The sequence below is a fragment of the Ursus americanus genome, chromosome 18 (genome assembly GCF_024610735.1).
Source record: "Ursus americanus isolate L20-20 chromosome 18, mUrsAme1.1.p, whole genome shotgun sequence".
NCBI lineage: Eukaryota > Metazoa > Chordata > Mammalia > Carnivora > Ursidae > Ursus > Ursus americanus.
In genome coordinates this window covers 35,483,366-35,505,096 of record NC_142144.1, presented here as the reverse complement: position 1 = coordinate 35,505,096, position 21,731 = coordinate 35,483,366, and the positions used below count along the sequence as shown (strand labels likewise).

General features: G+C 38.7%; 1 protein-coding gene across 4 annotated transcripts in view; it reads left to right on the top strand.

Moving 5' to 3' along the window:
* Positions 1 to 21,731, top strand: part of UNC13B (unc-13 homolog B) — a 228,085-nt gene that overhangs the window by 72,885 nt on the left and 133,469 nt on the right. For all 4 annotated transcript variants that reach the window (XM_087869574.1, XM_045780792.2, XM_045780793.2 and 1 more), the window contains exon 7: positions 843 to 900. In XM_087869574.1, coding sequence (XP_087725700.1) covers positions 843 to 900 — 58 coding nt within the window. The remainder of the gene's footprint in view (positions 1 to 842; positions 901 to 21,731) is intronic.

Genomic DNA, 21,731 nt, shown 5'->3' with positions numbered 1-21,731 from the left:
GAGCGTAGTAATAAGTGGGTGAGTCAGGATGAGAACTCCAGACCTCATATTTACAAATTGCTGGACCATATTATGTCTTTTGAATCCTCCAATAGGCTCTGATCAAACTATTCTGTTTTTCAGACTGTGTACCTGTGTTAACATATTTTTGCCTTTCTCTTCTTGTTTTGTCTTTATAAATCTTGGCCATCCTCAAGACTTGCATTTAGTTCTTCCTTTTATAAACTTTTTTTTTTTTTAATGGCTTCAGTAATTGTTTTTGTTTTTTTTGGTTGTGATGGTGGTGTTGGGTTGGGGAGGCTAAAATATAAGTGGGAAGGGGACTCTAGTAGGTGTTAGATGTTGCATTACATGCTTAAGTAAGTAATTTCACTTTTCACATGACCTTGTGAGGGAAGAAGCACTATTATGTTTTAAAGATGAGAAGACTCTATTTCAGAGAGGTTTTTAATTTCATCACCCAAATGGGGAAATCTGTATGTTATCCATAAGAAAACTCAGAGGACTGGGTTTCCTAAGCTCTCCAAGGCTTCTCGAAGCCTTCTACAGCTGCCTGGCAGAGCTGGTACATACCCAGGTGCCCTTGGTCAAAACAGTGTCTGTGCTATCCTGCTTTAGCCTATTATATTGGGCAAGGGCCATATTTCATAGTCTGGCCTATATGTCAGGCTCATACAGGGCAATCAGCAGGATGACTTGTTTCTGTTCAATAAAAATTTAGCTCTAGTCAAACACTAAACCTTTTTGCAAGTAGCTGTGATTCGTTTTTTCCCCTGTATTTGGGCCTCTTATCTGTGTTTTTTTTTTTTTTTTCTTTCTTTCTTTCTCCTTTCTGCTTTCAGTATTCTAGTCAAGAAGAAAGCCGGAGGAAGCCATTACCCACTGCTGCCGCCCAGTGTTGTAAGTGAGAAACTTATCTTTGAATGTCATTAATCACAGCGTTCTGTTAATTCTCCAAACACGGGTTTTTTTTTAGTTGGGGAGGGTGGAGATGTGAACAAAAGATGTTCTGGAAGCACACCTATTCAGGCCCGTATCTCCAGTGGTTATCTAATCATTAGCTTTAGGAAGAGTTCTTTTGGTTTTGTGTGGCTGTAGGCAGGGCAATGGTGGTCATCTTTTATCTCCATTTGCAAGCTTTTACCATGGAGGAATGATTTTTCCTATTTTATCCTGTTTACCTGTTACTATTCTTTAACGCTCAGTTTAAATGTCAGCACCCCTGGGAAATCTTCTTGCTGTTGACTCCTTCCCCCATGTCTAGTTTAGGTGTCTCTCTTCTGCTTCCATAGTACCCTATGCATACATTCATCATATAACCCATTATATATTGTAATCTATGTATATTTCTTTGACAAGAACACAAAGTTTTTATAGGCATAGACATTCTTCTATTTTATATTTCTAGATTCTTTCTCAATACCTGATACATAGTATAGTAAGCCTCAATAAAGTTTGATAAATGACTGAGTGAGAAAATTTGTCATTTCTCTTGAGATTAATTTATCCAGACTACAAAGATTCATTCTTCAAATGAGCCATGTATTGTTGGTATAGTTTTGCCTTTTCAGTTTCTCTCAAAATAGCCTGAGGACACACTGAAGAACTGACTTGGAGTCTATTGTCTTTCACTTTTTCAACCTCTGTGTGTGTGTTTGTGTGCGTGTGTGTTTTGTGCTTTTGTGTTACTATAGTTTTTCTCAACCAAATGCCAAACTCTTAACAAATGCTGGTTGAAAGTGGTTGTTTTAGTAGTTATTATAGCAATAGTGGTAATAATAAGAACCATAGTAACTAACACATTTTGAGGTCTTACAGTATGCCAAATGCTATCAGAACTAAAATGTACTAAATTTTATTTAATCATCACAATAACCCTAAGACATAGTTTTTTACTGTTGTCCCATTTTTCAGATGAGGAAACTGAGGGATAAAGAGATTGAGTAATTTGCCATAAATCACATAGGTAGTAGGTGGTGAAGTAAATATTCTAACACAGACAACATGACTCCATAACCTATGCTTGGAACCATTACAACCTTCGTAGTGTTTCTGAGAAGGAAAACCTCTGTTCGTGGTTGATAAATCTACTGGTTGTCTTCCATTTTATAGGCTACTTTCCTGATAAAGTAAGACCAATGGGAGAGCTCAACATTTTTCTTTTTTCACATGACTTATTGCTAACTTTTTTTTTCCATATAGGACTTCAAATTTATCAAACATTTAGGGTCATAGGAGACCAGAAGAATCTGCATTGAAAACCAGGTTGTGAATTAAAGTTTATAGGTTCTTTCCAGAACTCATTGTAATGAGCTAATTTTGACCTTTTAAATCTTAAAAAAAAAAAAAAAAATGTTTTTTTGGGAGAGTGATGGGGAGGGGCAGAGGGGGAGAGAGAGAGAGAATCTTAAGCAGGCTCCATGGCCAGCACAGAGCCAGCGTGGGGCTTGATCTCACAACTCTGAGATCATGACCTAAGCCGAAATCAAGAGTCAGTTGCTTAACTGACAGAGCTACCTAGGTTCCACTGACCTTTTCCAGTCTTTTAAACCTTTCTCCAGGACTGCTAATGAGATGTGAAATGGAGTGATTGAGATTTCACTTCCCATTCTTCCCTGCGTGCATTTGATGAAGTGCAGTTAAAGTGATGAGAGATCAAATGCCAAGAGAGCGGGTGGAAATAAAAGGCCATAAATAATTAGTAGGTTTGGGATGCCTGGGTGGCTCAGTTGGTTAAGTGTCTGACTTCGGTTCAGGTCCTGATCCCAGGATCCTGGGATCAGGTCCTGCATCAGGCTCCTTGCTCAGTGGGGAGTCTGCTTCTCCTTCTGCCTACTGCTCCCCTGGCTTGTGCTTGCTCCCTCTCTCTGACAAATAAAAAATAAATAAAATCTTTAAAAAAATCAACAAGTTTAATAATTTTCATAAGTTTGTTGGCTAATTTATTTTTGAATAGAAGGTGAATAGATGGTTCTTATCTTTTGATTATTCCCTCATATGTTTTTATTTTGAAAAATTTAAAACAGAAAAGTTGAAAGCACAGTATAATGAGCACCCATTTACCCTTTACTAGATTCAGTGGTAAACATTTTGCCACATTTGCTCTCACTTGTCTCCTCCTCTTTCTTGCATCTTTCTTTTTTCTTTCTTTCTTTTCTTTCTTTTTTAAGATTTTATGTATTTATTTTACAGAGAGAGAGAGTACAAGCAGGGGGAACGGCAGGCGGAGGGAGAGGGAGAAGCAGGCTCCCCGCTGAGCAAGTAGCCTGATGTGGGGCTTGGTCCCAGGACCCTGAGATCATGACCTGAGCCAAATGCAGGCACTTAACCGACTGAGCCACCCAGGCGCCCCCTCTATCTCTTTTTCTGTATATACATACACAAAAATATACATGTTTTCTGAATCATTTGGATATAATCTTCAGACTTCATGACACATCAGCATGTATCTTCTTAGAGTTAGGATAGTCTACATAACCAAACTACCATAATCAGAATTGAGAAATTTAACACTGATACAGTACTATTCTTTAATATTAGTGCATATTAAGAATTCCCCATTTGTCCCCCAAATATTCTTATAGCTCTTTTTTTCCCCACTGTATGATCCCGTTAGGGATCGCACATTTTATTTGGTTGTCCTGATTTTTAAATATACTTTAATAATCATAAAAAAAAATCCTTGCCTTTCTGGTCATTTAGGACAGTGGTATATATTTTTTCCAATTAGAAAATAATTTGATTCAGCAGTTGAATTTTTGGGAGTTTATTATAAATAATCAAAAAGCAGATAAAGATTTGTGTATAAAGATGTTGATTATAGAGTATTTAAATAACAAAGTTTAAAAATGACTATAGTTGGGGCGCCTGGCTGGCACAGCCGTTAAGCGTCTGCCTTCGGCTCAGGGCGTGATCCCGGCGTTGTGGGATCGAGCCCCACGTCAGGCTCCTCCGCTATGAGCCTGCTTCTTCCTCTCCCACTCTCCCTGCTTATGTTCCCTTTCTCGCTGGCTGTCTCTATCTCTGTCAAATAAATAAATAAAATCTTTAAAAAAAATGACTATAGTTAATAGTAAATGATAATAATCAGAAGATTGAGTATTATGCATTAATTTAAAATTATGCTTAAATAATAAAAGGGACATTTTTATGAAACTTTAAAGGGGCCCCTGGGTGGGTCAGTTGGTTAAGCATCAGACTCTGGATTTCAGTTCATGTCATGATCTCAGGGTAGTGAGATCAAGCCTGCTTGGGATTCTCTCCCTCTGTTCCTCCCCCCTCACCCACTCTGTCTTTCTCCCTCTAAAAATAAAATAAAATAAAATCTTAAAAAAAAAAAAAAAGAAACTTAAGTTAAAAAGTATATAGAACTGGGGCGCCTGGCTGGCTTAGTCAGAGAAACGTGTGACTCTCGATCTTGGGGTTGTAAATTCAAGCCCCATGTTGGGTGTAGAGATTATTTAAAAATAAAATCTTTTGAAAAGTATATAAAACTTTCTATATATGTGTGTATATATGCCAGTTTCAACTAAAAGGGCAAAGAAAGAGGGAGGAAATGAAGGCTATTGGACTTCTTGGATTCTACAGGATCAGACCATGGTGTTATTTGGCTGTGAACGTGTGCTTTTCTTGAAGAAAGGGAAGAATGACTTGGAAGGTAATTCAGAGAATATCAGGGCTGCCACCCCCAGCTCAGGCCCAGTGGGCAATGCTGTTTCCTTCTGTTTCAGAGGGAGGCCACTGAAGACAGCCATGGGGGCAGGGCCATCCTGGAGAGCTGTGGGGGAAATGCTGCCATCCCATTGGGTCTGGAAGGTGGGACATCAACCAAAGAGAATTATTCTACAGCCTTAAGATCTAATATAATTTGCCTTGCTGGGTTTTGGACTTGCTTGGGACTCATCAGCTCTTCCTTATTTCCCTTTTTTTTCTTGTAGAATGGGAGTCTACTCTCTTATGCATGTCCCTCCCACCATTGTATTTTGGGAGCACATAACTTGTTTGGTTTCACAGGTTCCCAGCTGGAGAGGAATTCTGCCTCAGGATGAATCATACCTGGAGTCTCACTCATGCCTAATTGCTATTTAAGTGAGACTTTGGGCTTTAGACTTTAGGGTTGATCTGGATTTAAGACTTGTGGGACTGATGGGATGGAAAAAATGTATTTTGCAAGTGATAAAGACAAGAATTTTGAGGGGGCCAGAGGTGAAATGCTGTGGGCTGAATTGTGTTCCCCAAAAATTCATATGTTGAAGCCTTAACCCCTACTGTGATTGATTTGGAGAGAGAACCTGTGAGGAGGTATTAAAGTTTAAATGAGGTCATGGGGGGCCCTAATCTAATAAGACTGTTACCCCTTTAAAAAGAGGAAGAGACACCAGAGCTATCTCTACCATGTGAGGACACAGCAAGAAGGCTGCCATTTGCAAGGTAGGAGAGCTCTCACTAGAAATTGAACCCTGCCAGAACTTGATCTTTGACTTTTCAGCCTCCGGTAACTGTGAGAAAATAAATTTCTGCTGTTTAAGCAGTCACTCTATGGCATTTTATTATGGCAGCCCAAGCAGATTATTACAAGTATATAAATGTATTTATATAATTAGGGAGAAAATATCTGGAAATAGAAGTGCCAAAATATTAATCAAATTTATCTCTGGTATGTGGGATTGACATTTTTTTGGTTCTTCCAATTTTAATCTAAAAGAAATCAATAAGTAGTTCCAAATGAAATTCCAGCAGGTTATTTTGAAGGACTTAAAAACTTGTAACCTTTATATGGTATTACCTATTTTTTCCTCTTGTTTTAATTCAGTATAATTAACATAGAGTATTATATTAGTTTCAGGTATACAGTATAGTGATTCAACAATTCTATACATTACTCATTGCTCATCGTGATAGCTGTACTCTTAATCCTCTTCAGCTCTTTCACCTATTCCCCCACCCACCTCCCCTCTCTGGTAACCACCAGTTTGTTCGCTATATTTAAGAGTCTGTTTTGTTTGTCTTTTTTTCTTTGTTCATTTTGTTTCTTAAGTTCCACATATGAGTGAAATAATACGCTATTTGTCTTTCTCTGACTTATTTCACTTAGAATTATCCTCTAGATCCATCCATGTTATTGCAAATGGCAAGATTTCATTCTTCTTTATGGCTGAGTAATATCCCATTATGTATGCCACATCTTTATCCACTCACCTATGGCATTATGACTTTTTAACCCCCTTTTTGCATTTTACATTTTCTAAATACTTAACGATGTACTACTTTTTTTTTTAAGTAATCTCTACACCCACTGTGGGGCTCGAGCTCATGATCCTGAGATCAAAGGTCACATGCTCTACTGACTGAGCCAGCCAGGCATTCCCAACAATGTACTACTTTAAATAGCTAAAGCTTAAGAAGATTAATGGAATAATTGAGTCCTTGTTCTAGATCTGGGTTTGCTGCTATCTCTCTGAGTGACTTTGGAAGTCTTCTTACTGTCTACTTCAGTTTCTTGATGTATAAAAGGGGAGAGTTAGTCTAAATGGTCTCCAGGTTTCTTTTCCTTTTTTTTTTTTTTGGCTGGGGCGAGGTGGTGAACAGCAGGGGTGACAACATTTTTAATTCCTGTGGGTGAGGTAAACACGGGGACTTGGGCCGGGCTAGTGTTGGTCTCCAACACCTAGCCAGGGGGTACAGCAGGCCCCTTGGGGAGGCCTCAGTAGCTGTCATCAGCTCAGGTGACCTCATAGTTAGGGTACAAGGATTTTTTATTTTTTTTAAGATTTTATTTATTTACTTGACAGAGAGAGACAGCCAGCGAGAGAGGGAACACAAGCAGGGGGAGTGGGAGAGGAAGAAGCAGGCTCCCAGTGGAGCAGGGAGCCTGATGTGGGGCTCGATCCCAGGACCCTGGGATCATGCCCTGAGCCGAAGGCAGGCGCTTAACGACTGAGCCACCCAGGCGTCCCAAGGGTACATGGTTTTGATCTTCTTAGTGGAGATGGAGTGTTGGGCACGACCATAACCCATGGAATAGTCACACACATGGATCTTTTTTGTCCTGTCCATGGTGGGATATGGGCCCACTTCCCAGGCACTCACAACTATAGCCCTTCCTCTGCATCTTGCCCGATACTTTGTCATAGATGGCATCTTTGCCGTGAGAATCCATGTCCACATCAGCAATTTGGGTGAGGTCCAGCATGGCGATGTTGCCCAAATCCCGGCCTGCCCCTACAGACTGTGTTCTCTGGGTTTCTTTAATCTGTCATTATCACATGACCCTATAACTTCCTAGTCCTGAGATACCTTCACAGGGGTGGTCCCTCCATTCCCTTTTTTTTAGAGTTAGTCATCTGCAGTTACTTGTGAGATGCCTTCAAAATGTTTTCACAAATGACTGGACTGCTCCTCTAAAGAAGCCCTTACTCTTAGCTTTGATTTGAAGATTTCTTTGACCCCAATTGTTTGGATATACTCTTTTTTTTTTTTTTTTTTTTTAAAGAGAGGGAATGAGAGGGAGAGTGCACGGGGGGGTGGGGAGGGGCAGAGGGAGAGGAAGAGAGAGAATATTAAGCAGGCTCCACACCTAGGACAGAGCCTGATGTGGGGCTTGATCTCACAACCCTGAGATCATGGCCTGAGCTGAAATCAAGAGTCTGTTGCTTAACTGACTGAACCACCCAGGCATCCCTCATGAATTCTTTTTTTAACTCAGTGCTTTATAATATAGTTCTGTTACTGTCTTTGCTCAAATTGTCCCAAATTTGGCCTATGGGACTCCCTTTAAACCAGATCCTGTGTCCTTTTCACATGGCCCCATCATTCTTTAATACTTCCTTCCTTTCCTGGTGCTAGATGTTCCAGTCTCATCTTGTCCTTTCACTGCCTCAGTCTTAGAATAAGTCACTTCTCCAATGAGCCCTGGTTCATTTTAGTGGGGAATGGTATTTAGAAATCAAGATCTTGGAACTGGTCATACTCATTGCTACTGGAGTACTATTGCTTTTTGGCTTTTTGAATGGACAGAGCTAGGAAAACATACATACGTACCTAACTCATATGTTCATACTGTTATTACCAATTAACACTCTCACCACAGGGTTTTTCCTCACCTTCTGCCATTCCATATTTATATGTTCCTTTTTCTCTCATTGAGAACCCTTGTTCTCAAGAATACCAAATTATGTACTCATTTGTTCTATCCTATAATGTGCACAAGCAAATTTGAGGATTAATGTGCCAATGCTATTACTAACAACAAGCCTACTAATTAAAGTTCAAGGTTTTTGAAAGTTTTTTACCTTAGGATGTAACTCATGTAGGATTACAAAACTGTCACACCTAAAACTTTAACAGAATTTCATAGTGGTTTCTGATATCTACTCTCTATACAAAATTCTCTAATTTTCCCAAAAATATTTTTGCCCTTTTTGTCCTAATTTAGGATCCAACTAAGGTTCACTCATTGCATTTGTATGTGGTGTGAGTTAAGGGCCTAAGATCATCTTTTTGCTTATGGATATCCAATTGTACCAGCATCATTTGTTAAGAAAGCTGTTATTTTTTCCCTCATTGAATTGCCTTTATATCTTTACGTCTTTGTTTGAAATCATTCTCCTTACCAGCACAATAGCCCATTACTTTTGTTCCAGGACTTTTTAGTAGATTTGATTTTATAGAGTCACATAAAAGAGAGGGAATATACTTTTTTTTCCTAAAGATTATTTATTTGACAGAGAACAAGTGAGCATGCACAAACCCTGTGCCACCCAGGCGCCCCCGCACCATATATTTAACACTTAAAATCATTCAAAAACAGTACCATATATTGTTTATGAATACAAATATAAAAGTAACAATTTGGACTGGGATGATACATGTTAGTGTCAGGATAATGGATACTTAAAGGGAGGGAAGTAATGGGATTAAGTCGGGATTTTCATTGTATCTGTGAGAAATCTTGGAGAGAAAAAAGATCTGAATCAAATATGGCAAGATAATGGTCTGGGCTGTCCGGCTGTTAGGTACATGGGTGGTCATAATCTTTTTTGTTTTTCCCTGTATGTTTTAAATATTGAAATAAAACATACATTTCCTTAAAAAGTTTAGTGCCCAATTCATGACACTTATAAAAACACTCAGTGGTATCTATTAAAAATAGCACATTGTTTTATGGTGTAGAGAATAATGAATTTTTTACAAATGAGGGAGAGGTCACTTAACTTACTTAGGTGATCTTCCAGGCTTTCCGGTAAGATTTCTTTCTTTCTTCCTTATTTTAAAGATTATATTTATTTATTTGACAGAGAGAAAGAGCACAAGTAGGCAGAGTGGCAGACAGAGGGAGAGGAAGAAGCAGGCTCCTCGTTGAGCAGGGAGCCTGAAGCGGGGCTTTATCGATGCTTAACCAACTGAGCCACCCAGGTGCCCTGGAAATACAGTTTTAATAGTGGCTCTCAGGTGTAGGGTTGTAGGAAAGTTTTATTTTTTTCTTTATACTCTTTTATACTTTGCAGTTTTTCTCCAAATGCATTTTGTGTATGACAATTTTTAAAAAAGCATGAATATTAGAAAATGGTCCCAGGCCTGACAGTGTCGAGGCAGGTCATGTAGATTTACTTTTTCAGTTTGGATTTGAGACTTAATTGAACAATAGTTGGTTGTTGAGGTTGACACAGTTTAGTTTAATAATAACTAGTGATTCCTTGATTGAGAGTTCTAAGTAGTTCTTAAAGTTTCAGTGTCTCTTTTATTGGTGATGTCCCTAAGGTCTCTCCTAATCAATTACTATGTCTGAAATAAAAAGGTTTTGGGGTTTATGTTATTTCTATTTGTAATATGGCCTTGGAGATAGCTTGAACTTTTGAGATACAGCCCATCATTTGTGTTTCAGAGATTTCTCTTATTGTCTGTGAAGGGTGTGTTTCACTGGTTTTGTTGTAATATTGCTTATAAATAGTGACATCAGATCATAAACCAAAATTCCCTAAGTATGAATCAGTCTTTTAAATTAGTAAAATAGGGCATAACTCAACATATTGTTTAACATTTTTCTTAAAGTATGAATCAGTTCAGAAGAGTTGGTTGTGAGTCACATACATGAATAATATTAGTGACCAAACACTGAGAAGTATTGTCAGTAATACACAGGTTGGCTACCAAGTTGTGACATCTTATTTGGTCACCACTAACTTCAAAAGGATCTTTTTTGCCAACATACCCAAAAGAGATATGTTCGTGTAAAATGACTTACCCCACCTTTTCAACTCTTCTTGTTTTATTTCCCGGTGATCCATAATGCTGATATTGTTGGTTCTTTGATAGGAAGCTGGAGATGTTCAGTGCTTCCCACCGATGGGACTAAGCCATCAGGCCTGACACGCAGTATCCCTCGTCTGTACTACATTCAAACAGTCCTCTAATATTCTGCTATTATTCTTGGTTTCCATCTAAAAATGTCCACTGTCATGCTATGACTTATTTCTAATATTATTTCTTTTTTTTTTTTTAAAGATTTTTTAATTTATTTATTCGACAGAGAGAGACAGCCAGTGAGAGAGGGAACACAAGCAGGGGGTGTGGGAGAGGAAGAAGCAGGCCCATAGAGGAAGAGCCCGATGTGGGGCTCGATCCCACAACGCCGGGATCACGCCCCGAGCCGAAGGCAGACGCCTAACCGCTGTGCCACCCAGGCGCCCCTCTAATATTATTTCTAATATACCTTCTTGGGGAGGCAGAGAAATGGTCCATTCTATACATATAACCAGTTATTCCCCATCTGGAAGATTAGATTCCAGTGTACTATACAGATGATAGTATAATTCCTTGACCAAAATCAACCAAACACAAAATCTGGGCTAATACTGCCAATGCTGCTCTTAATCCCATTTCTCCCCCTACCATAAAAAAATTAACTTTAAGCTAGTGGGGTATTCTGGTTGCCTCCCAGTTGGGGCCAGGACTTGTTTTTCCAGTCACGTGATGGTGCATTCTAGTAGGCAGGAAATTTTATCTGTTTCTGATTCAGGATTTCTTTCTTCCATTCTGGACCCACCCCATACCAGAAGGAGTGGACCCCCTTAGCAAGTATGTACTGCATCAGGGTATGATCATATGGAGTAGACCATGAGACTGTTGTCACTCCTACATTCTATACCAGAGGACACCAACTTGAGAGGACCTTGCACTTCATTACTGTCAGACCAAACCACCTTGCACAGCTCCAGATAAAAAGGAAGCTTGGCTGGCATCAGATCCTGTGTCCTGTTCTCCAGTAATTTTTTCTTTTCTGTATTACTATTTCCAGATGACAGTAGCCACCTACCTATCAGGAGATCTAACTCCTTTTTTTTTTTTTTTTTAAATGATTTTTTATTATATTATGTTAGTCACCATACAGTACATCCCCGGTTGCCGATGTAAGGCTCGATGATTCATTAGTTGTGTATAACACCCAGTGCACCATGCAATACGTGCCCTCCTTATTACCCATCACCGGTCTATCCCATTCCCCCACCCCCCTCCCCTCTGAAGTCCTCAGTTTATTTCTCATAGTCCATAGTCTCTCATGTTTCATTCCCCCTTCTGATTACCCCCCCTTTCTTTATCCCTTTCTTCCCCTACCGATCATCCTAGTTCTTATGTTCCATAGATGAGAGAAATCATATGATAGTTGTCTTTCTCTGCTTGACTTATTTCACTTAGCATTATCTCCTCCAGTGCTGTCCATGTTGTAGCAAATGTTGAGAACTCGTTCTTTCTGATAGCTGAGTAATATTCCATTGTATATATGGACCACAACTTCTTAATCCAGTCATCTGTTGAAGGGCATCTCGGTTCCTTCCACAATTTAGCTATTGTGGACATTGCTGCTATGAACATTGGGGTGCATATGGCCCTTCTCTTCACTACGTCTGTATCTTTGGGGTAAATACCCAGTAGTGCAATGGCTGGGTCATAGGGTAGCTCAATTTTTAACTTTTTAAGGGACCTCCACACTGTTTTCCAGAGTGGCTGTACCAACTTGCATTCCCACCAACAATGTAGGAGGGATCCCCTTTCTCCACATCCTCTCCAACAATTGTTGTTTCTTGCCTTGTCTATTTTTGCCATTCTAACTGGCGTAAGGTGGTATCTCAGTGTGGTTTTGATTTGAATTTCCTTGATGGCTAATGATTTTGAACATTTTTTCATGTGTCTGTTAGCCATTTGTATGTCTTCATTGGAAAAGTGTCTGTTCATATCTTCTGCCCATTTTTTGATTTGTTTATTTGTTTCTCGTGTATTGAGTTTGAGAAGTTCTTTGTAGATCTTGGATACCAGTCCTTTATCTGTAGTGTCATTTGCAAATATATTCTCCCATTCCGTGGGCTGCCTCTTAGTTTTTCTGACTGTTTCCTTGGCTGTGCAGAAACTTTTAATCTTGATGAAGTCCCATAAATTCATTTTATCTTTTGTTTCTCTTGCCTTTGGGGATGTGTCATGAAAAAGTTTGCTTTGGCCGATGTCGTAGAGGTTGTTGCCTATGTTCTCCTCTAGAATTTTGATGGATTCCTGTCTCACATCGAGGTCTTTCATCCATTTGGAGTTTATTTTTGTGTATAGTGTGAGATAGTGGTCAAGTTTCATTCTCTTGCATGTAGCTGTCCAATTTTCCCAGCACCATTTATTGAAGAGACTGTCTTTTTCCCACTGGATGTTTTTTCCTGCTTTATCAAATATTAGTTGCCCAAAGAGCCGAGGGTCCATTTCTGGGCTCTCTATTCTGTTCCATTGGTCTATGTGTCTGTTTTTGTGCCAGTACCATGCTGTCTTTGTGATCACAGCTTTGTAGTACAGCTCGAAATCCGGCATTGTGATGCCCCCAGCTTTGTTTTTCCTTTTCAACAGTTCCTTGGAGATTCGGGGCCTTTTCTGTTTCCATACAAATTTAAGGACTGTTTGTTCCAGTTCTTTGAAAAATGTCCTTGGTATTTTGATCGGGATAGCATTGAAAGTGTAGATTGCTCTGGGTAGCATGGACATTTTAACTATGTTAATTCTTCCGATCCATGAGCATGGAATATCTTTCCATCTTTTTATGTCTTCCTCAATGTCTTTTAAGAGTGATTTATAGTTTCTAGAATATAGGTCCTTTACGTCTCTGGTTAAGTTAATTCCAAGGTAACGTATGGTTTTTGGTGCTATTGTAAATGGGATGGATTCCCTAATTTCTCTTTCTTTGGTCTCGTTATTCGTGTATAGAAATGCAACTGATTTCTGAGCATTTATTTTGTATCCCGCCACGTTACTGAATTGCTCTATAACTTCTAATAGTTTGGGAGTGACTTCTTTTGGGTTTTCCATATAGAGTATCATGTCATCTGCAAAGAGAGACATTTTGACTTCTTCTTTGCCAATTTGAATACCTTTGATCCCTTTTTGTCGTCTGATTGCTGTTGCAAGGACTTCTAATACTATGTTGAATAATAGTGGCGAGAGTGGGCATCCTTGTCGAGTTCCTGATCTTAAGGGAAAGGCTTCCAGCTTTTCCCCATTGAGAATAATATTTGCAGTAGGCTTTTCATAGATGGCTTTTATGAGATTGAGAAATGTACCTTCTATTCCTACACTCTGAAGGGTTTTAATCAGGAAAGGATGCTGTATTTTGTCAAATGCTTTTTCGGCATCGATTGAGAGGATCATATGGTTCCTGAGTCTTTTCTTGTTGATATGATGTATCACGCTGATTGATTTGCGAATATTGAACCACGCTTGCATCCCAGGTATGAATCCCACTTGATCGTGATGGATAATCCTTTTAATGTACTGTTGGATTCTATTAGCAAGTATCTTGTTGAGGATTTTGGCGTCCATATTCATTAGGGAAATCGGTCTGTAATTCTCCTTTTTGAGGGGGTCTTTGCCTGGTTTGGGGATCAAGGTAATATTGGCCTCATAGAATGAGTTTGGTAGCTTTCCTTCTGTTTCTATTTTTTCAAATAGCTTTAGGACAATAGGTATTATTTCTTCTTTGAATGTTTGGTAGAATTCCCCAGGAAAACCGTCCGGGCCTGGAGTTTTGTTATTTGGAAGGTTGTTTATCACTGACTCAATTTCTTCATAATTAATTGGCCTGTTTAAGGAATCAATTTCTTCCTGTTTCAATCTTGGTAGTTTATAGGTTTCCAGGAAGGATTCCATCTCTTCCAGATTGCTTAGTTTATTGGCATATAGCTGTTGATAAAAATTTCTAATAATCCTTCCAATTTCAATGGTGCTCGTCGTGACCTCTCCTTTTTCATTCATAATTTTAATAATCTGGGCCCTTTCTCTTTTCTTTTGGATAAGTCTTGCCAGTGGTCTGTCAATTTTATTGATTCTCTCAAAGAACCAGCTTCTAGTCCTGTTGATCTGCTCTACTGTACTTCTGGTTTCTGCTTGATTGATTTCAGCTCTAATTTTGGTCAACTGCTTCCTCGTGCGTGGATTAGGCCTGTCCCTCTGTTGCTGTTCCAGCTTCTTGAGGTGAGAATATAAAAACTGCATTTTAGATTTTTCTATTCTTTTGAGTGAGGCTTGGATGGCTATGTATTTCCCCCTTAGGACTGCCTTTGCAGTATCCCATAGGTTTTGGACTGTTGTATTTTCATTCTCATTGGTCTCCATAAATTGTTTAATTTGATTTTTGATTTCCTGGTTTATCGAGTCATTCCTGAGCAGGATGGTTCTTAGTCTCCAAGTGTTTGAGTTTCTTCCAAATTTTTCCTTGTGGTTGAGTTCCAATTTCAGAGCGTTGTGGTCTGAGAATATGCAGGGGATAATTTCAATCTTTTGGTATCGGCTGAGACCTGTTTTGTGTCCCAGAACATGGTCTATTCTTGAAAATGTTCCATGGGCATTAGAATAGAATGAGTATTCTTTGGTTCTGGGGTGTAGTGTTCTATATATATCTATGAGGTCCAACTCGTCAAGTATGGCATTCAAAGCCTTTGATTCTTTGCTTAGTTTTTGCCAGGGTGTTCTGTCTATTTCTGATAGTGGAGTGTTGAGGTCCCCTACTATTAATGTATTTTTATTTATATGTCTCTTTATTCTGGTTAAGAGTTGGCTTGTGTATCTTGCTGCTCCCCTGTTGGGGGCATATATATTTATAATTGTCATATCCACTTGTTGAATACTTCCCTTAAGAATAATATAGTGCCCTTCTGCATCTCTAACTATAGTCTGTAGTTTAAAATCCAATTTATCTGATATGAGAATTGCTACCCCAGCTTTCTTTTGAGGTCCATTTGCGTGAAAGATGGTACTCCATCCCCTTACTCTCAGTCTGAATGCATCTTTGGGTTTGAAATGAGTCTCTTGTAGACAGCAAATGGATGGGTCATTTCTTTTTATCCAATCTGCAACCCTGTGGCGTTTTATGGGATGGTTCAAACCATTTACATTAAGACTGATTACTGAGAGATATGATTTTAATGTTGCCATGTTGCCAGTAAAGTCTTTGTTTGTATTGGCTGTGACTTTCTGTTCTGTATCACTCTTGGGGCCTTTTTACTTTTATAGAACCCCCCGTAATATCTCCTGTAGGGCTGGTTTCGTGGTTACAAAATTGGTTAGTGACTGGCGATTCTGAAATGTCTTTATTTCTCCATCAATTCTGAATGACAGCCTTGCTGGGTAAAGGATCCTTGGCTGCATGTTTTTCTCTGAAAGAGCTTTAAATATGCTCCCCCAACCCTTTCTCTCATTCCAGGTCTGTGTAGACAGGTCTGACGTAATTCTGATGCTTTTGCCTTGGTACGTGAGAAATTTCTTTGCCCTGGCCGCTTTCAATACTGTATCCTTGCATCTAATATTTGCGAATTGCACTATGACGTGACGTGGCGTAGGTTTGTCATGGTTGAGCTTGGGAGGGGTCCTCTCTGCCTCTTGGACACGAATGTTTGTTTCCCTTGCTAGATTAGGGAAGTTTTCAGCTACAATTTGTTCAAATATCTCTTCTAGACCTCTGTTTTACTCCACCCCCTCGGGGATGCCGATGATTCTAACATTGGATCGTTTCATTGAGTCAGTAATCTCCCGTAACCTACATTCGTGGGCGTGGATTTTTTTAAGACCATCTTCTATTTTCATTTTTTCCTCTATTAACCCATCCTCCAATTCACTAACCCGTTCCTCTGCTTCTGCGACCCTGGCCGTCAGAGCCTCTAGTTTTGCCTGCATTTGGCTCATAGAATTTTTAATTTCTGTCAGATTCGCTCTCATTTCTGTTCTTAGGGATTCTATATTCTCAGTAACCTTTTCGTTAATAGTTTTTTCAATTCTACTCATCATTTTGACCATCGTTACTCTGAATTCCATTTCTGATAATTTGGTTACATCCATATCCATTATTTCTGTGGCAGAGGCCACAGAATCACTGTCTTTTCTTTGCTGGGGGGGGCTTCTCCTTCTTGTCATTCTGATGAAGAGAGGTTGCGGGGTTTCCAGAGCCCAAATTATTGACTGGGTCCCAGGCCGTGCCCCTTGTTTTATAGGGATCTTAGGGATGTGGGCTTCTTCTTTAAAGATTTTATTTATTTATTTATGTGGCAGCCAACCAGCGAGAGAGGGAACACAAGCAGGGGAGTGGGAGAGGAAGAAGCAGGCTCCCAGCGGAGGAGCCTGATGCAGGGCTCAATCCCAGAACGCCAGGATCACGCCCTGAGCCGAAGGCAGACGCTTAGCGACTGAGCCACCCAGGCGCCACTTTCCCCTTCTCATTTCTAAAATCTCAGAACTCATATTCTTTCTTTGCCATCTTTCTTCCACCATTTACCACTTTTATTTGTACTCTGGCTTTTGCATTAAAGTATCCTAATCATGTTGGCGTTCCCTAGATAGCTGATTCTTGGTTACCTTGAACCTAGGACCCCCTCGTTGCCCTTTTATTATTATTTTTTAAAGGAACCTCATGTATTAATTTCATTTTTATATCAAAAGATACAGTGTATGCTATGAAAAACAATATTTTTTCTCTACCCTATCCTTTAGCCATTCAGTTTCTGCCTTGAGGCAGCCACTATTGCCATTTATTGTGGATTTCTCTAGAAAGAGTTTATGCATTCACAAACATAAATAATATACTTAAAGCCCCCCTCACAAGTGGTAGTATGCTTTGCACAATGTTAACATGCCTTGCTTTTTTTTTTCACTTAATATATTTAATATACACTACATGTAGGGAACCAGTCCCTATTAATGGGCATTTTAAAAATTGAGATGGAATTAATTTACATAAAACTAACCATTTTATTTTTTAAGATTTTATTTATTTAGAGAGATTGAGAGCACAAGCAGGGAGAGGGGCAGAGGGAGAGGGAGAAGCAGATTCCCCGCTGAGCAGGGAGCCCAATGCAGGGCTTGATCCCAGGATCCTGGGATCATGACCTGAGACAAAGGCAGACTCTTAACTGACGGAGCCACCCAGGAGCCAGGGAAGTACATTTATTTTAGAGTTAATTTGGGCACCTGTCTTCCTGAGGTGGCTGAGGAAGAAGCAGATGGTTAAGAATGTTATGTAGTTTCTTCAGGAAGGCTTTCCAGAAGACATGAGTTTAGAGATGGCTTTTGAAGAAGCTAATTGGAATGTATTGATTTAAGAGAAAGACATTCATAGTAGGATAAAAGAAAAGTATGAAGGGAGAATTCAAAAGACAGACCACTCCACTCCCTTAGTCCTGGCCAATAACTGGCTGGAACATCTTCCCTGGGTAGTGGGAGTAAAGGATCAGTCAGCTCATGGTTTTGCAACATTTATTCCAGGGCTAGGACTCTCAGAGTCAGGAAAATATACTGGTTGTAGACTCCACAGAGTGTACAGGGAGTCTTATTTTAGTAATAGGGCAGTGCAGTGAGTCTGGGACTTCTGTCAGTAAGAGTGGGTGATGAGTTTTACCCTGTACATGTGGTATCTGTATAAGCAGTTGATAGTGATGATGATTATGGGTGTTGGCAAACTAACAAAGAAAAGAGAGAAATTGTAACAATATGGTTTGCCTGATAAAAATAATGTTAATTGTAGTCTTCTGACTCATTTATTTCTATCCTGTCTTTTTCAAAAAGAATTTGAGGTGGCTAATTGTAGTTATTACATCAACTTATTATCATTTCTGTTCAATTACTATGGCACACAATTATGTATGTTAAAAATGTCAGATTAATGTAATAAAGTTTGAGGGGTGCCTGCCTGGATCAGTTGGTGGAACAAGTGACTATTGGTCTTGGGGTTGTGAGTTTGAGCCCCACGTTGGGTGTAGAGATTACTTAAAAAATAGAATCTTAAAAAAAAAATAAAGTTTCATTTGATGACGGCACTTAACTGCCTAACTTGGGCACAGGATTTGTTGTATATATAGAACAGTCTGTTATTCCCATAAAAACATGGTCATCTTTGGTTTGTTATTATTTGTTTAATTGGTTTGGGGTGGTAAGAAATGAATTTGATTAGTAAAACATGATTAACAAATACTGTAGAGATCAACAATTATTAGAATTATTCATTGCACAAGTAATTATTAGACACCTCTTCCTCATAACAAGAACCATGCTAGGCACTGGGGGTATAAAGATGAAAGTCCTTGACCTTAGTGAGCTCAGGTCCAGAGAGGAAAAGAAGTTTACTACCATGTGATTAAGTGAATAGTAGAGGAAGAAAACTTAATCCAATTTTTAGATGGTTAGGAAAGTCTTCCAAGAGAAAATGATATTTAAATTAAAAAGAATTTAAAAGTCAACAAAAATCCATAGGTTACATTATAGTTCACTCTTTGCATTGTATGTTCTCTGGGTTCTGGCAAATGTATTCACCCTAGTAATATGACACAGAATAGTTTCTCTTCCCTAAAATTTCCCTGTGCCCTACCTATTCATCCTTCCTTTCTCCAAAACCTCTGGCATAAATTGAGTTTTGAAAGATGAGTAGGAGTCAGTCAAGTAAAGGAGAAAAGAGTTTATGGTACTAGGACACTAACATGAAAAAGCATGATTTATAAGCATGTTGAAAATTCTGGATGACTTGAGGGCAGGGGATAAATGTGGGGCAGGGTCAGGGATGAGGTGTAGAGTCTTCATATGATGCTGGGTTTGAAAGCCAAAGCAAGCTATTTATATTTTATCTTGAAGATAGTGAGGAACTTTGGAAGGCTTCAGGGGAATGAAATAATCAGATCGTGGTAATTGTAATGATATACCCAGTTTGTTTGATGCATCAAAAAAATCTATTGTAGAATGTAACACAGATACACAACTTCATAAAACAAATGTTTAATGAATTCATATAAGATAGGGAAAAAATAACCTTTGTCAGGCACCCTAGAAAGCTCTCCACATGCCCCTTCCCAATCCTGATCTCCTTCTCTCTAAAAGTAACTACCAACCTTTATGACAATGACTTCCTTGCTTTATGTTTTATCACTCTAGTGTGCATCACTAAACATTAGAATATATTTTTGCCTATTTTATCTTTTTTTTTTTTTTAAGATTTTATTTATTTATTCGACAGAGATAGAGACAGCCAGTGAGAGAGGGAACACAAGCAGGGGGAGTGGGAGAGGAGGAAGTAGGCCCATAGCAGAAGAGCCTGATGTGGGGCTCGATCCCGGAACGCCGGGATCACGCCCTGAGCCGAAGGCAGACGCTTAACCGCTGTGCCACCCAGGCGCCCCTTATTTTATCTTTTTGATATAATTCTTTTTTAATCTGTAGGTTCCTCCTCCATCTCTTAATTTTCCTTGCAATTTTTTATTGAGGCAATGAAGCCATTTAACTACATGTCTTTGTTTGATTCACAGTTTCCCATATTGTGAATTTTGCTCTCTATATTCCCATAGCATAATTTACGTTTTCTGTCCTTTCTATTTTTTTATAAATTGGTGTTGCACCAGAAGATTGATGAAATTCAAACTCTATGTATTCCAGTTGAAATGTATAACTTAACACTCCTCCCCTATTGGTAGATATTTGGATTTTTCCCAAATTTTTGCTACTAAAATGGTGCTATAGTGAGCAACTTTGTATAAATATGTTTTTTATAAATATGCAAATGAATCTCCCCTTCCTTATTATATATTCTTTTACGTATTTTTATGTACCTTTCCTTCATAGTACTTAGTATGTATGATTATTTGATTAATATTTTTCTTCTCTAGGCTATAAATTTCGTAAGTAAGGAAAATGCTTATTTGTGTATTCCTAGTGCCTTTGTTCAATAATATTAGTTGAATTAATGGATTTATATTAAGCAGAATTACTGAGTTAAGGAATATACACATTTTAAGTTTTGTTAGATATTGTCAAATTACGCTCTAGAAAGATTGTATCTGTATTTGTACTGCTGATACTGATTTTCTCACATCCAGCCACACTGCCCCGTTTGCCCTCTCCTCCCCTTTTCCCTCTAGCTCTTGATCCTTTCCTTCTACAAACATTTTTTTTGAAGTTTATTTATTTTTAGTCATCTCTGTACCCACTGTTATGTTCAAACTCGTGACCCCAAGATCCAGAGTTGGGTGCTCTTCTGACTGAGCCAGCCAAGTGCCTTACAAACATTTTTTGATACGTTCTTGGTTCTGTTCTAGGTGCTTGGAATATACCAGGAAGCAAAACACACCAAGATCCTGGGTGGGAGGAAGCAGACAGTAAATATAATGAATAAGGAAATTATATAGGAATTTAGAGAGTAGATCAATAAAAGAGTAGATGGTGAAGGGCAGTTGAGAATGCTGGAATTGAAATTGGGTTGTAATTATAAATAAGGTAGTTAGTGTTTAAGCCACAGTGAGAAGATGACTTTGAGTAAAACTTGGAGGTGAGGAAATTAGTGATGTGGCTCTCCGGGGAAAGTGGAAATAGCTGGTTCAAAAGCTAGTTGAGGGGCACGTGGGTGGCTCAGTAGGTTAAGCGTCCAACTCTTGATCTCAGCTCAGGTCTTGATGTATGGTTGTGAGTTCAAGCCCTGCATTGGGCTTCACGCTGGTTGTGGAACCTACTTTAAAAAAAAAAAAAAAAGGCTAGTTGAATGACTGAAAAGGGGTAGGAAGAGGTCTGCTGGATGTAGGTCTATTCTGTTTCTTCGTTTGTGTGCTGGTTACATGAGTGTGTTCACAGTATTCATTAAACAATACACTTATGATTTGTGTACTTCTCTGATCTTATACTTCAATAGAGCTTCTATATTAAAAATAAGGAGTGGATTTTGAACATTTCGAAATTGTTCAGTAGTACTTACCCAGTTGTTCATGGGTATTTTCCTTTGACTTATTAATGTGATGAATTCATTAATCAGTTTCTATTAATAAATCATCTTTGTTTTCCTGTAGGATACCCTATTTGATTATGGTAAATTATTATTTTACTATAATGTTATGTTAAATTTGCTTGTATTTTAATACATATTCACAAAGAAGGTTGGTTAATGGTTTTTTTTTTCTTATGTTAAGTTTGAAGTACATTTTATTACAGATTTTTTTGAAAACTATTTTCAATGGAAGGAAAAGTTCCATGGTACTTATTTAATCTGTCTTGAAAGGGAGAAGGGAATAATTTCTAATGGTTGACTTTATTGTCCTTAGTGAGGTACCCAGTAAGTACTATAATTTAGTAATAATAGCTGAGTCCTGACATTGCTGAGACAGATGGCTGTTCACTTGAAGTCAAATATCCTGTCATTTCATTATCTTGGAAAAATTGACCAACACTGGACTATTAATTGGTGATGTAAC